Below are 16,637 nucleotides of genomic sequence, written 5' to 3'. Positions count from 1 at the left end.
CCTTCTGTTTAATAATGTACACCTGCGCAGAGGCAGGTTTCAGTGTTTTTATTCCAGATGAATATCCTGAGAAATAACATGTTCTTATTTTCATTGGTCTACAACTGCATATGTGTTATATATCCTTTATAGGTTTGTCTGAATATTTTTTTCTTTTTCAAACTAGATAAGAAGTATGATATTTTATTAAAAAGTATCTTGTTAAAAACTTGGCTGAAGAATGCTACTAGTCTTTTATTATTATTACTGGGTAGTTTTTATAGGGCCTGTGTATTCCTTTCCTATGGCTACTGTAACAAAGTGCTACAAACTGGGTGGCTTAAAATGAAAGAAATTTATTCTCTCACAGTGCTAGAAGCCAAAAGTCTGAAATCAGTATCACTGGACTAAAATAAGGTTTTAGCAGGGCTGTGCTTTCTTCAGATGTTCTAGTGGAGTATCAGTTCCTTGTCTCTTCCAAATTCTGATGGTTTTGGCATTCTTTGACTTGTGATCATATCATCTCTATCTTTAAGGCCAGAATATTCAAATCTCTTTCTTTTTCATCTTTATACAACTTTTTTTCTCTCTGTGTGTAGCCTAAATCTCCCTCTGTCTTCTCATGAGGATATATGTGATTGCATTTAGAAAGCACCTGGAAAATCCAGCATAATACCCTCGTTTTAAGAACCTTAATTACATCTGCAAAGACTTTTATTTTTTTCCATGTAAGGTAACATGTACAGGGCCCATGTGTTAGGATGTGGAGAATTTTTGGAGGGAAATTTTTTAGCCTACCCCAGTCTGATTATATGTTTTTACTAGGATACTAAACAAAAACAAGAAATAAAGTCAGAGCACTGTTTAGAAATGGAGCAACTTACTTTTTTTAATATCCAAAGATATAAAAAAGCAAAAATAATCCTTCCAGTGAGTACTTTGTAAACTATAAAGTAGAATAAAACTGTTAATTCTTACTAGTGTTTTTATGTGAGAGTTCTGGGCAAAGTGTCAGCAAGGACGTTAAAGAGAGTATGACCCAAAACATCGAGGAGTGCAAGAAGGGTAACACTTTGTGTTTTCTTTAGTGCGTCTGGTTGAATATCTGTTAAAATTTTAGAAAGAACTAGATTAAAAGCTTTTATTTTAAAAAATAATAAGTTATTTGCCTTAAGTTTTAAAATTACTTCATCTCTTATTTTCTACCCATCTCTTATCCCACCTTTTTACAAAGGTGCCCCTTACTGAAGCAGTAGATCCAGTGGATTTGGAAGATTACCTCATTACTCATCCTTTGGCTGTGGATTCTGGGCCTTTACGGGATTTGATTGAATTTCCTCCAGATGATATTGAAGTTGTTTATAGTCCTCGGGACTGCAGAACTCTTGTTTCAGCTGTACCTGAAGAAAGGTAAGGAGACATTGACCTGTTTTTGGCTTTAGAGTAACTATAGAAAGGCTACCTTCCATTATTTTATTTAGAGCCTATTTTCTTGTAGCATCATCATTTCCTGTTATGCGAACAGCAATTATAGCAACCAAATTAATGAACATCAGTGCTGTCCTGTCTGAATTACAAATGTATTTTCCTTTTTAAAATAGTGAAATGGATCCACATGTTAGAGACTGTATAAGAAGTTATACAGAAGACTGGGCAATTGTCATCAGAAAGTAAGTTATATGTTTATTACAACATTTACGAATACTGAGTAAGATTTCTAAACGGATTAAGGCAGATTCATAATGATTAAGAGACCTGAAAATTTATTTAAACGAAATAGTTGAAGAAACAAAAGAAGAACCTTTGTGTGTAGATATTTACTCCTTAGGAGTTCTGCAATTACTTTTACTTACTTTCTTTGTAAAATATAATTCATGGAAAAATAGTATTTCTGTATTATTATAAATCATTAAGAGCTAATAATATATGATAATTTTGTAGTCTAATTCTTTTAGGAAATGTTGGGTAGATATTGGTGAATAATTTGTATTTCTCAAAAAGAATCCAGTTTAATGAAACTTAAATGGCTAAGTTAACATTAACAGGCAGTTTTATAGACCAAGCTATTTGAAAGGTCTCTGCTGTTTCTAATATTTATAGGTCTTTGACCTCTATATCCAATCAGGTAAATATTTGTAAAAAATAATGTTTTGTTCTAGCCAAAATTTATTTTCCTGATAAACTGTGCAATAACAAGTCAGATTAAGAAGTATATTAAAACCCATTTACACAATAATCATTTGCTAATTTGCATAATGGAGAAGGGTCTTCATGCTGAATATTCTTTTTTGAGACGTGAGTCTCGCTTCTGCCCCAGGCTGGAGTGCAGTGGCCAGATCTCAGCTCACTGCAAGCTTCTCCGGGTTCACGCTTCATTCTCCTGCCTCAGCCTCCGAAAGGCTGGGACTACAGGCTCAGCCACCTGCTAGTTTTCTGTATTTTTTAGTAGAGACGGGAGCCACCTGTCGGCCAGGATGGTCTCACATCTCTGACTCGGATCCTGCCTGCCTCGGCCTCCCAAAGTGCTGGGATTACAGGCTTGAGCCACCGCGCCCGGCCCATGCTGAATCTTCTTAACCTTATTTTATTTTTCTGAAGGAGATGTGATTGAGGTAGTGGAGAATTCTGATACGGCATTATAGTTTTCTCAAATGAAATAATCTGTGCAAAACAGCACTAGCAAAAGTGATATATCCATTGCTTATTGTTTTGCCCTCATGGCTGTCTTATTTCACTAGACTTTACATTGTGCTAAATATCACTCTGGAGGATAATGCTGACATGCTTTTTAGTTTCAGTGAGACCTAATAAAAGCACAGTCTGCTGCCCTTTATATAGAAGAGCTGTTTTTATGAACTTACAATTTTGATAAGTATTCTGATAGCCAGCTTTTAGACATTACTGAAGAATACTGTTCCTCTGTCAGATAATTCAAAAGTCTTTACCTCTGTGCGTATATGTTAGAAACCTATAATCAGAAATCTTAATAAAAAGGTTAGTTGTAAAATATATTGACCTCAGAATCATGGAAATCTGCTACTTAATTCTAAGCATAGGATTATTAACCTTGGTTTAGGCAAGAGGATAAGAGAATTAACATTTATGGGTTTACTGTGTGCTGTGCATTTTATTGGGCACTTTGCACTCATCTCTTAAGATTTTAACAGATAAGGTATCTCAGGCTCAGAGTAGTTAAGTAACTTCTCTGAGATCCCACAAACTAAAAAATAGGGTAGTTAGGATTAGAACGTAGGGGCATCAGATTCTAAAGCTCTTATTTTTTTCAATTATACTAGATGTTATACATTATATGCGCTATAAGTGGTAAGTGGAAGACCAAAGGGAGTACTTTTGGTGAACTAGAAGTTATGAGGTATCTCTGAAACAAAGAAGATAGGTATGATTGGAATGTAAGAGAAAACCATAGTACAGAATAATCTAAGGAGAAGATACATGCAAAAGCTTCAGTAGTGCTTTAAGCTCAGAACCAGTGAATGCAGGCAATGGAGAGGGAGACTTGGTAAATATTGGATATGTGGTCACTTTGAAACCTCTTCCACAATGTGTGCTCAGTGACAACAGAGATATCTGCCCTTTTTTTTGGATCAGTAGTTGTGGAGGCTTAGGCTAATAGGATAGTACCCAGGGTGAGCATGTCTTGGAGGAAGAAGGAATGCTCATACCCAGAAGACTAGGTACTGGCAGACTTTGCTTGGTGGCGTGATCTGCCCTTTCCCCACAACCACTGGATATGGGCTGGAATAAGCAGGTACAGTAGTTTAAGACAGATGTGGGGGATACAAATTAAAAAATTAAGATAGAACTTGAAATTGCCAAGAATTTGATGCAAACCAATACACTTGAAAGAGAATTATCCAACTACAAATAAAAGAACTAATAATTTAGGAAATAGTTAATAGAATACAGCTTAAGACGTATAAGTGTAAATAATACTCTTAAATACATGAGAATAATGTACATGAGAAATGTGAAAGGATATTTTAACCACATAAAAATCAATTAGTTATCTTTGGAAATTAAAATTTTGATTAGTGAAAAAATATTACAAACTCAGCAGATGGACATAATGGTGGTGTGGATGTGGCTGAAAAGTGAAGTAGCTATAAGATGAAGCCACAAAATTCTTCCACGATTCAGCACAGAATGATAAAGGGACACAAAAGTACTTCATTTATTTGCTTATTCAGTAAGTGTTTATTGAGAGTCTTACATGTACCAGGCACTATACTAAAGACTGATGATACAGCAGTGAACAAAACCAACTTTCTACCCTCATGGAGTTTATATTCTAGTGGGAAATGAGATTGTCGATAGACAATAAACCAACACAGGTGAGTATAGACTAGATAAGATCTAGGTGAGTCAAGTGGAGAAAAAGGTAGGGTGAAGTAGATAGAGAGGGCCAAGAAGAGGAACAAATATTTTTATTTTATTATTTATTTTGGTTTCTATTTAGTTATTTACTTGGGACAAGGTCTCTCTCTGTTGCCTTGGCTAGAGTGCAGCGGGACAGTTGTACCTCATTGTTACCTTGAATTCCTGGCCTCAAGCCATCCTCTTACCTCAGCCTCCCTGAGTGTTGGGATTACAGGTGTGAGCCACCATGCTCGACCTTCTGTTTTATATAATTAATCAGAGGAAGCCTTACTGATAAGGTGATTTTGAGCAGAGACCTGAAGGAAGTGAGCCTTGTGAATATCTGGGGGAAGAATGTTATTAGGCAGAGGGAAGAGCAATACATGCAAAGGCTCCATATTGATCACATGCTAGAAATGTTCAAGGAACAAAGAGTAAAGAGGACAGTGTGGCTGGAACCGTAAATGAGGGTGAGAATGCCAAGAAACAAGTCAGAAAAATGGTGATGTGTGTGGGGTTGAATGAGTAATTATTAGAGCCTTATTATAGCAACTGACTAGAGGACTGGATGATATAGAAGAGAGTATTGATCATGAATCATTCTTTGCTTTCTTGAATTTCATATTGTCAATTTTTTTAGGATAGAATTCAGTGGCATTCTGATTTATCAGAGCAGCTTACGTATGCAGCTTTACAAATTAAGACACTTGAAACATTCCGTTAAATATTAAGATATCTGCTTCTAAGTAATAACTTTCATATTACTATATTGAGTGTCTTTAGTTCTTTCTCTTTTGCGATTATGCTGTGATGTTAATATCATGTAATTGCTATTTTAATAGCTTTAGCAACAAGACTGGATGTGAGTAATTCATATCAAATGTGATTCTTTACTATCTCATGAATTGGGTAATAGCAAGAACTGTACCATCTTCTTGTAAACATTATTGTTTTGCTTCAACTAAAATATTCCTTCAGTTTGCTCTGTGAAGTGTTGAATCATGAACAATAATTGCTCTTTGATCAGCTCATATTTGATGTTCTTGGGTATTAGGTTGTTATTGGATTAAGAAAGAAGCTTGCATTAATTTAAGAGTTGTTTTTAGCTACCTGTGTATATATTTAATGTTAAGTAATATATATGTACACCATGATGGTGTAGATTTTGCTGTTTTTCATGTTACAAGTCTGTAGCTTTAGGTTAAGATCTTTTATAGATAATGAGAGATAGCAAAAAATTTGTTGGCTACTTGAAATTTTAAGATTCAGTGCTTTATATGTATATAACCTTTTAAAATTTATATTATTTTTAATTCAATGTATATTTTCTATTTTCTCATTTTATTCTTTAACCCAAGTTACTAGCTTCCCAAGTTTTCTTTTTACTGACCAATTCTCTGAATTGAAAGTACAGCTTAATTTATATACACATGATTGGCATGGAAAGAAGGAAAATATGATTTGCTTTCGGAAACTCATACTCTACTGCTTAGCTGGGTTAAAGGAGCATTGAATGGAAATTTTCTTTAACCTCAATTGCTAGAATGGATTCGTATTACATAAAGAAATAATGCAGAAAACACTTGGCTTATTACATAATGATGCCCAAAAAGTGAGAACATTCCGAAGTTTGATAGTTGATCTTTATGTAACTTTTTTCTTTAATAGATACCATAAATTGGGAACAGGATTTAATCCCAACACATTAGATAAACAGAAAGAAAGGCAAAAAGGTTTGCCAAAACAAGTTTTTGAATCTGATGAAGCTCCAGATGGCAACAACTACCAGGATGATCAAGTAATAATTTTATTCTTAAATAACTTTAAGAAGTTATTTTAAAATAATTGTCAATTTATTTATTAATTAATATAATTATACTTAATGTTTTGCATGACAGGATGACCTTAAAAGACGTTCAATGTCAATAGATGATACCCCAAGGGGTAGCTGGGCCTGTAGTATCTTTGACTTGAAAAATTCACTTCCTGATGCTTTGCTTCCCAATTTACTTGATCGAACTCCAAATGAAGAAATAGACCGTCAGAATGATGACCAAAGGAAATCAAACCGTCACAAAGAACTTTTTGCTTTGCATCCATCACCAGATGAGGTATAGATGTTTGCATATAAAGAAGCAAATGATTATTAAAATCGATCTTTTGGGATTATGATTGATGTAGAGTATTTATTATAATAATGTAGAGGATAAAGCAACTGAAACATAGCTGTAATTTTTATAAATGAATACATTTTATACTAGTGAATTTCCTATTCTTAATGAGTAACTTATAATCAAATGACTTCTGTCTGTGGATAAATAGGTCTTTCTTTTCTGTGTTCTATTGTGAAGACTAAAAGTATTAGATTAGTAAAGTAAGTTCTTAAAAAAAAGAGTTGGAATATGATAAGCATATTCATTTTGGTGTTGCTTTTCAATTTGTAGGAAGAACCAATAGAACGGCTTAGTGTTCCTGATGTACCCAAAGAACATTTTGGTCAGAGACTTCTTGTAAAATGCTTATCACTTAAGTGAGTATTTATTTATTTTACTTACAGCTTTTATTTTCCAGGATAAAATTTTAGTACTGGTGTAACAAAATCTGAGTAGATTTTATAGTTGTATTTGTGTCCTTTTGAGAAGTATTGTTCTACATGTCATTTTAAATGCTATTCAGCATTCAAACATATATATGAAGCTGAGCCTACTGTGCTAAGCCTAACATTTATGAAGCTAAGCCTACTGTGTAGCAAACGTAAAGTCAACTTTTAAATTCTGTATATCATTTTAAATGCTATTCAGCATTCAAACCTATGTATGAAGCTAATCCCTACTGTTCTAAGCCTAAGATATATATGAAGCTAAGCCTGCTGTGTAACAAATATAAAATCAATTTGATTTTCCAGTAGGCTTTGTTTTTTGAAGATTTTGATATATGTATTTTTTCCTTCTTGAAAAAACTTAGATCTGGTTTCTGCTAACATCATTGAGGTGATATATTTACATTCTGCTTTACGAAGTGCTTTCTCTTATTTCATGCTGTCATGTTAATATTATAAGTTTAATTATTCGTTCCAACTTTAGAAAAAAGTTTCGATTCATAGAGCTTTCTGAAACAAGCAACTCATAGGGACAGACCATGTCTATATATAATTCTGGCAATTTCTTTCCTTGAAAGTTAAGGCTTTGTATATTTAGATTTATTCAGAAACATGTTAGATAGATTAAGTGCATTGAATCTTTTGAATAGCAGGACACCTAACATCAGTTCTTACGTATAGTCTTGTTTTGTTTTTTAACAGCTTTATTGTGATCTAATTTAGATATCATAAAATTAACCCTGTTGAAGTATACACGTTAGTGGTATATATTCACAGAGTTGTACAGCTATCATTACTGTCTAACTTGAGAACATACTCATTATCCCAGGAAGAAACTCCATGCCTGTATTAGTCTGCTCAGGCTGCTATAGCAGAACCATAGACTGGGTAGCTGAAACAATAGAAGTTTATTTCTCACAGTTGTAGAGGCTAGAAATCAAAGATCAGGGTGCCAGTGGGTTGGTTTCTCATGAGGCATCTCTCCCTGGCTTGCAGATGGCTGCTGCTTGCTGCAGTCTCACATGACTTTTCTTCTGTGTGTGCCCAGAAAGAGAGAGGTCGCTGGTATCTCTTCCTCTTCTTATAAGGATACCAGTTCCATGGGATTAGTGCTCCACTCTTAGGACCTCATTTAACCTTAATAAGCCCTTAAAGGGCTTATTTCCAATCACAGTCACATTGGGGGTTAGGGCTTTAACATACGAATTTTGGGGGATGATACTGTTCAGACCATAACAATACCTGTTAGTAGTCACTCCCCGTTCTCTTTTTTCCTCAGCCCCTGACCATCACTAATTTTCTTTCTGTCTCTATGAGCTCACCCATTCTGAATATTTCGTGTAAGTGGAATTATATGTGGCCATTTGTGTCTGGTTTCTTCATACAGCATAATGTTTTCAATGTTCATCTATGTTTTAGCATATATGAGTAGTTCTTTTTTTTTCTTGAGACAGAGTCTCACTCTGTTGCCCAGGCTGGAGTGTAGTAGTGCAATCTCTTCCTCCCGGGTTCAAGCGATTCTCCTGTCTCAGCCTCCCGAGTAGCTGGGATTACAGGCACCTGCCACCACACCTGGCTAATTTTTTGTATTTTTAGTAGAGATGAGGTTTCACCATGTTGGCCAGGACGGTCTCGGTCTCCTGACCTCGTGTTCTGCCTGCCTCAGCCTCCCAAAGTGCTGGGATTACAGGTGTGAGCCACTGTGCCCGTCCGAGTAGTTCATTTTTTTATATGACTGAACAATATTGCACTGTGTGGATACACCACGTTTTGTTTATCCATTTATCAGTCAGTGAGCATTTGGGTTGTTTCTACTTTGAAAAGAAACATAGCTTTATTGAAGTATAATTCACATATTATGTGGTTCACTCAGTGTATATTCAGTGTACAGTTCACCAGTAAGTTTACCCAGTTCACCAAGAATACAATCAGTGGATTTTAATATATTCTCAGATCTGTGCAGCTATTATTACAATAAATTTTAGAGTACTTTCATCATCCTGAAAAGAAATTTCGTATTCGTTAGTAGTCACTCCCTGTTTTCCCCAACTCCTCCATCCTTAGGCAACCACTATCCTATTTTCTGTCTCTACACATTTGCTTATTCTGACTATTTCCTGTAAATGGAATCATGCAATATGTAGTCCCTTTTTTTTTAAACTTAGTTTTTCATAGTGTTTTAAGGTTCATGCTGTAACATGTGTCAGTACTATAATTTCTTTTTATTCCTGAGTGATATTCCATTGATGAATATGCCACATTCGGTTTATCTATTAATCAGTAATGATTGCTTCCACTTTTTGGCTGTTACAAATTAAGTTCATAATTTGTATATAGGTTTTTATGGGACATGTGTTCTCATTTCTCTTGAGTATATACCTAGGATAGGAATTATGGTTAGTATAGTAACTCCATGTTTAACTTTTGGAGGAGTTATCCAGACTGTTTTCCAAAGTAGCTGCACCATTTTACATTACCACTAGCAAGTTAGGATGATTCTAATTTCTCCATGTTTCACCAACATTTGTTATTACCTGTGTGTGTGTTTTTTTTTTAAATCATAACCATTCTAGTGGGTGTGAAGTGTTGTCTCATTGTAGCTTTACTTATGATTTTCTTGATTAATAAAAGTTACAAGTTTGTTATTTCTCTCTTAGAGAAATAAAATATAGAATTTTTTTTTTTTTGTACAACTCTATTTTCTTTAGCTTTTGTTTGTTTGGCTCTCATTAAAAATTCTAAAGTAATAATTATATACATCTGATTTGTCTATGATAAGAAAAGTCCAGGTTTAAAGTGAGGAAGAACTTGAGGTCACAAAAGTTCAGAAAGAGTCAGAAATGATAGCTTTACTTTAGCTCATTATAGAAACTGATATATTTTTGAAAATTGTTTCTCTTACATTTTGTTCCCTAAGAACAGCCTTTCTTTATCCTGGATGAGAAAATTATTTCTACTATTAAGAAGACTATTAGTAACATAGTGATTTATACATTCAGGGGAATATCTTCTAGGCATGGTCAAGTTGATATGAATTTAGCCAAGAAATGCTAAGAAATCATAATTTCCCAGGAGTAAGTGTTCTGTAGCTAATTTTACATTAGGGCTATTGCTCTTACTCGTTTTAATGGGCTACAAGGAAAAGAGCTTGACATGCAAGCAGGATAGAAACACTCTTGCATAAATGCCTAACACCAGATTTCACGAGAGTAATACTAGAAATGGTAGTGATATTTGTTTGCTGCAACTTCAGCTTTGGCAGGGAAAAGTCAGACAGGAAACAGGAAAAAATAAAAAGAGAAAACTCTGAGAATTCCTAGTCATAAGCTTACCTACTATACGTGTGGCTCAAAAAATTCCAAGGCAAAAGTTTAAAGTGATTCTAGGTTTACAGTGGCCCTAGGTACCTGGCAGAAGCATACATTAATTAATTGTTTTTAGAGGAATTCACTTTAAAAATATAGGCCTCAAAATATTTCTACAGATAAAGTTTCAGCTCCAGTCATAAATCAACAAACATGGCAAAACAAACTGCAGACCTGAAAAGGACTACCAGTCAGATTTAGAATATAAGTACTTTTAATATATTTAAGTAAATAATTATTTTAAAATATTATAATGGAACAAGAAACTGTCAGAATTGACCAGGAAGATTTTGAAAAGATTCATGTGATCTTTTTCAAGATTTTATAATTGAAATTATAAATCCATTTAGGTGGGCTCAACATAGATTAGATAAAACTGAAGAGTGAATAAGTGAACTTGATCATAAAACAACAAACTTATACAAAGTGTACACAAAGATGTAAATAGATGGAAAATAAAGTGATATCAACAAAAAGTCTAATTTGAATTCTAGAATGGAAATAACTTAGGGAAGAAGAAAACAGTTATTAAAGAGATAATGGCTGAGAATTGTTCAAAATTTATGAAACATAGTAGTAACTCTCAATTCTGGATGTCTAGTAGGATCTAGGAATAATAAATAAAAAGAAATTCATATCCAGACTAAACATAGTAAAAATGGAGAATACAAAACCAAGAAACTATATTAAAAGCGGCCAGAGAGAAAAAGAGATCCTATGCAAAGATATTACAATTAGCCGTCAGGCGCAGTGGCTCATGCCTGTAATCCCAGCACTTTGGGAGGTGGAGGCAGGCGGATCACGAGGTCAGGAGATCGAGGCCATCCTGGCTAACACAGTAAAACCCTGTCTCTACTAAAAATACAAAAATTTAGCCGGACGTGGTGGCGGGCACCTGTAGTCCCAGCTGCCCGGGAGGCTGAGGCAGGAGAATGGTGTGAACCCAGGAGGCAGAGCTTGCAGTGAGCTGAGATCGCGCCACTGCACTCCAGCCTGGGTGACAGAGCGAGACTCCATCTCAAAAAAAAAAAAAAAAGAAAAAAGAAATTATAATTAGGCTAACAGCTGATTTATCACAGCAGCAATGGAAGCCAGAAGACATTGAGTGTTATCTTCAATGTTGTTAAGAGAAAATAACTGTTGACCACAAACTTCATACCCAGTAAAATTACCTTTCAACAAACACATTCTTGAAGCAGTTAGTTTTTGCTGCACTGTAAACTACCTTAAGATGTAATGTTTTAAAACAACAGATGTTCAGTATTTCTCATGATTCTGTGGGTTATCTGGGTAGTTCTTGTAGTTTGGGCCAATTTGGTTGGGATTGGATGATCTCTAAAGGAGTTGTGCATGTCTGGTAGTTGGCAGGCAGGTTGGTCTAGGAGTCTCTCGTTTATGTATTTGGCAGTTGGCTTAATGTCAACTGGGAAAGTAGCTATGCTTTTCCCATTGTTCAGTGGGCTGACCTGGGCTTGTTCATGTAGTGGTGGAAGGGTTTTCAGAAAAAGGAGAGTGGAAGCTGTAAGACCTCTTTGTGGCCTTGGATTAAAACTCTTACAGCATATCATTTATTGATCAAAACAAATCACAAGGCCAGCCTGAATTCAAGGTATGGAGAAATAGACTTTTCTTAATGGGAGGATATGCAAAGAATTTGTGTTCATTTTTTGAAATCTGCAAATGATGAGGTAAATAACTTTTTATACTGATAAAAATTGTTAGTGTTTTCTAACAACATTTTATCACCAAAAATGTAACTTCTAAAGGAAGTACTTCAGGAAGAAAGATTTTAGGTGAAAGAAAGAATGATGAACAAAGAAAGAAATGGAAAACAAAGATAAACCTGTTTTTGCTGTAATAGTCTAGTTTATGAGGTTAAAATAATTAAGATAGAACTAAAAATCAATAACAATGTATAAATTGGGGGTTGATTAGCGTTAAAACATTCTAAGATCTTATTGTTTGGGAGAATAATAAAGATATCGATTAATATTTTAAAACTTAACTATGTACTTTAAAAGTTCTTGAGTAACCGTTACAAAAATAGAAATGTAAATTATAGGCAAAGGAGAAAAACTGGTTTGAAAGTGGAGCTATAAGTCAATTCAAAAGAAAGAAGGCAGGAATGGAAAAACACTTAGAAAAAGGAGCATAGGCCGGACACAGTGGCTCATGCCTGTAATCCCAGCACTTTGGGAGACTGAGGTGATGAAACTGCTCTCCACTAAAAATACAAAAAATTAGCCAGGTATGGTGGCATGAGTCTGTAATCCCAACTACTTGGGAGATTGAGGCAGGAGAATTGCTTGAACCCAGGAGGTGGAGGCTGCAGTGTGTGGAGATCATGCTATTGCACTCCAGCCTGGATGACAGAGCAAGACTGCATCTCAAAAAAAAAAAAAAAAAGAAAAAGAAAAAGAAAAAGTAAACAATAAAAATAAACTGCTAGAAATGAATCCAAATATAAGTCTTAAGAATAAGTGTAAGTGGACCAAACTATCCACTTAAGAGACTGCATTAAAAAAAAACCCAGTTACATGTCTTTTATTAAAAAACAGGCAATCCACATAAAACATAAGCACCCAGAAAGGTTGAAAGTAAAAATATTTATTAAAATTAATTAAAATTTATAAAAAAAATTATATTAAGATATAATGGCAAATATTAACCAAATGAAAGCTGAGGGAACAATATTAACATCTTACAAAATTGACTTTAAGTCAAAATGGAGGGTCAACACATATTGATAAAATGTTCAAAACTGTACTGTAATTGTTTGTAAGTAAATGTGAAAACACACCCAGTTTAGCCTTTCCCAGGCAGCTGCCAAAGTTGGGAGGGGGAAGGTCCTGGTGCTTGAGGCTGAGGCTATCTCCGGATTGCCCAGCGGCCATTGTGGCCAAGCAGGTACTGCTGGACTGGAAGGTGGTGATCATGTGTTGTGAGGGCATCCACATTTCTGGCAGTTTCTACAGAAACACGTTAAAGTACCTGGCCTTCCTCTGCAGGTAGATGAACACCAATTCCTTCTGAGGGCCATACCATTTCCAAGTCCCCAACTGCCTCTTTTGGTGGACCATGTGAAGCATGCTGCCCCACAAGACCAAGTGAGGCCAGGCTGCTTTGGACCACCTCAAGATGTTTGATGGGATCCCACTCCACTATGACAAAAAGTGAATGGTGGCTGCTCTCAATGTTGTGTGCCTGAAGCCTGTGAGAAAGGTTGCCTACCTGGGGCTCCTGGCTCATGATGTTGGCTGGAAGTACCAGGCAGTGACAGCCACCCTGGAGGAGAAGAGGAAGGAGAAGGCTAAGATCCTCTACTGGAGGAAAAGACAGCTTACGAGGCTACAGAAACAGGCTGAAAAAACATGGAGAACAAAATCGACAAATACATAGAGGTCCTCAAGACCCATGGACTCCTGGTCTGAGCCCAATAAAGACTGTTTATTCCTCATCCTTGGCCTGGCCTGCCCTTCTTTGATTGCTGCCCTGGGATGTGGGGGACCCAGGAGGGGCAGTCCAGGTGCCATAGGCAGCCTGGGACGTAGGAGGCTGGGGATAAGGAGCAGACCTTAGTCACTGCCTTTTTATAAGGTTACTTTAAGCCACTCTAAGAATTGTGCAGACATAATTTGTCTATGACCTACTTGTTCATGAAAGAATTTTAGAAGATTAATAGTAGAAACAACCAGCTACTTTGGTTTCAGTAGTAGTAGCAAAAGAGAGCTGGAACACTGTTTGGAGGGAGACTCTACCTTGTGAACAGGGCATCTGTTTTTACTTCGCACCTGGTCATATGCTATACTTTGTAGCTGTTAGAATGTGAAACAACACTTGGAGGACAGCATGAGTTTGCTGTTGTACAGAGGGTATTTATAGACACATAGACTAGGAACATGTGTGACCAAGGGGTTATAAGTGTTGCCCTTGCTCCTTCCCTGTATTTTGTGATCAGAATCAAATAAATTATTTTTAAAGGGAATAAATACACACACATACACACACGTAATTTTTTCTTTCTTCTTTTTTGAGACAGTCTTGCTCTGTTGCCCAGGCTGGAGTGCAGTGGCACAATCTTGGCTCACTGCAACCTCCACCTCCCAGGTTCAAGTGATTCTTCTGCCTCCACCTCCCTAGTAGCTGGGACTGCAGGCACATGCCACCACACCTAGCTAATTTTTTGTATTTTTAGTAGAGACGGTGTTTCACCATGTTGGCCATGTTGGCCAGGATGGTCTCGATCTCGACCTCATGATCCACCCGCCTCGGCCTTCCAAAGTGCTGGGATTACAGGCTTGAGCCACCGCGCCTAGCCCACACACTTAATTTTTAAAAGACCTAACAAGTAAGTCACATCTTATTAGTAATGTCTTACAGTAGGCCTTTGGTGATTAAAACAAATTTTTTTTCATTGTTGTAAGTATTCTCAGCATTTTAAATAAGTGAGTATGTAGAGTGGTACATTTATAGTGAATAAAAAAATACCTTTTTTGCAGCATAATAGCCATTGAGTATTGCTCAGCAAGTAGCATTTCTTGAAACATGCCTATGTTTGATAGTATAGAAATAATGTAGCATTCATTTTTTTGAAGTTACTCAAATTGTGTACTGAATCCGTGAGGAATATAAAAAAGAAAAAAAACTCTGCATATACATTTTTGGTACTCTCTGTAATGGAAGAACCTTTTGAAACTTAAAAAAAATCAAATAATGTATCTAATTTATAAATTCTTGTCGCATTTATAAATTCTTATCTACTTTAAAGTGGAGCTCACTGGATTTGTATTGGTTTCTTCGGTTTATTTTCTCGGGTTCCGCCCTTTGTCCATCATAGTAATAATATGGATCTTTAAATGCTGTTTAAGAATATTATAAAGTTATTGGCCAGGCGAGGTGGCTCACACCTGTAATCCCAGCACCTTGGAAGGCTGAGACGGGTGGATCATCTGAGATGAGGAGTTTGAGATGAGCCTGGCCATCATGGTGATGAAACCCCATCTCTACTAAAAATACAAAAATTAGCCGGGTGTGGTGGCGCGCGCCTGTAATCCCAGCTACTCAGGAGGCTGAGGCAGGAGAATCGCTTGAACCCTGGAGGCAGAGGTTGCAGTGAGCCGAGATCGCACCACTGCACTCCAGCCTGGGTGACAGAGCCAGACTCTGTCTCAAAAAAAAAAAGAAAAAAAAATTATAAAATTATTACACAGTAATTTTATGGCACTAAATTACACATTGGGGTACTAATTTTCTTTCTTTTAAAAAATTTTTTAAAGAATTAGAAATTGAATCTTGCTGTGTTTCCCAGGCTGGTCTTGAACTCCTGGCCTCAATCGATCCTCCTGCCTTGGCCTCTAATTTTCTGAATAAGTAAATTAACATTTCTCTTTGATCTGCTTTTGTTTATTTTTAGCTGAATCTACAATTTATATGAAAATACAAAGGGCCAAAAGAGGCAGGACAGTTTGAAGAACTTTATTAAAAAAAACCCAACCAGATGTCAAGACTAGTATGAAACTATGTAATTAAGACAGTGTAGTATTGGTACATGATTAGACAACTAGAGCATTGGAACAGACAAAAGAGCTAGAAAAGTCTGTACTTGATATATTCCCACTTTATATACAGTAGTACTCTACAAACATGTAAATGTTTGGCCAAATGAATGCTGTTAATATTATGTAAAATTATTTCGTTAAATATTTATTACTTCAACTAAAAAAATAAGGAGCTTAAAAAAAGACCCACATGTTTATGCATTTTTGATTTGTAGTAACAGTGGACATTTTTTATAGTATGGAAAGGGTAATCCTTTCAATAAATTGGTAGGAGAGTTGGATATCTGTTTCTTCCTGCTGCTTTCCTTTCTTTGTGTCTGTCTGTCTGTCTTGTCTCTCTATATATGTGTTTCTCATACATATGAAAATAGGAAACTTGACCACTGCCTCACATGATACACAAAATTTTTTTTACAGATTGATAGTAGACATAAATGTGAAGGACAAAATGGTAAAGTTTCTAGAAGATAATGTAGGGATATCTTTATGATCTTATAGAAAGAAAAAGATTTCTTTGACATGACACAGAAAGCACTACCCCTAGAAGAAAACATTGACACATTTTACTTCATTAAAATGGACAACTTTTCATCAAAAGACGCAAGAGAAGATAAATCATAGAAAAGGAGAAGGTATTTCCAACACCTATACTTGGCAGTGTGCTCATTTCTAGAATGCATAAAGAATTACAAATTGATGAGGAAAGAGTCAATAAATAGAAAAATGGGCCAAAAGAAGCTATCCAAGTGGTCAGTGAAT

The 16,637-nt window shown here is 35.8% G+C and overlaps 1 protein-coding gene and 1 pseudogene across 1 annotated transcript in view; both read left to right on the top strand.

Moving 5' to 3' along the window:
• The window catches only part of DOCK7 (dedicator of cytokinesis 7), a 223,319-nt gene that overhangs the window by 30,380 nt on the left and 176,302 nt on the right, over positions 1-16,637 (top strand). Inside the window, exons 3-7 of the mRNA XM_031664896.1 lie at positions 1,214-1,389; positions 1,581-1,649; positions 6,025-6,154; positions 6,255-6,467; positions 6,801-6,886. Of these exons, the coding sequence (XP_031520756.1) occupies positions 1,214-1,389; positions 1,581-1,649; positions 6,025-6,154; positions 6,255-6,467; positions 6,801-6,886 (674 nt within the window). The remainder of the gene's footprint in view (positions 1-1,213; positions 1,390-1,580; positions 1,650-6,024; positions 6,155-6,254; positions 6,468-6,800; positions 6,887-16,637) is intronic.
• Positions 12,697-14,369, top strand: LOC103885653 (annotated as a pseudogene).

Source organism: Papio anubis, chromosome 1 (genome assembly GCF_008728515.1).
Source record: "Papio anubis isolate 15944 chromosome 1, Panubis1.0, whole genome shotgun sequence".
Classification (NCBI taxonomy): Eukaryota; Metazoa; Chordata; class Mammalia; order Primates; family Cercopithecidae; genus Papio; species Papio anubis.
The sequence above is the reverse complement of the archived record's forward strand: the minus strand, read 5'-3'. Positions and strand labels throughout refer to the sequence as shown.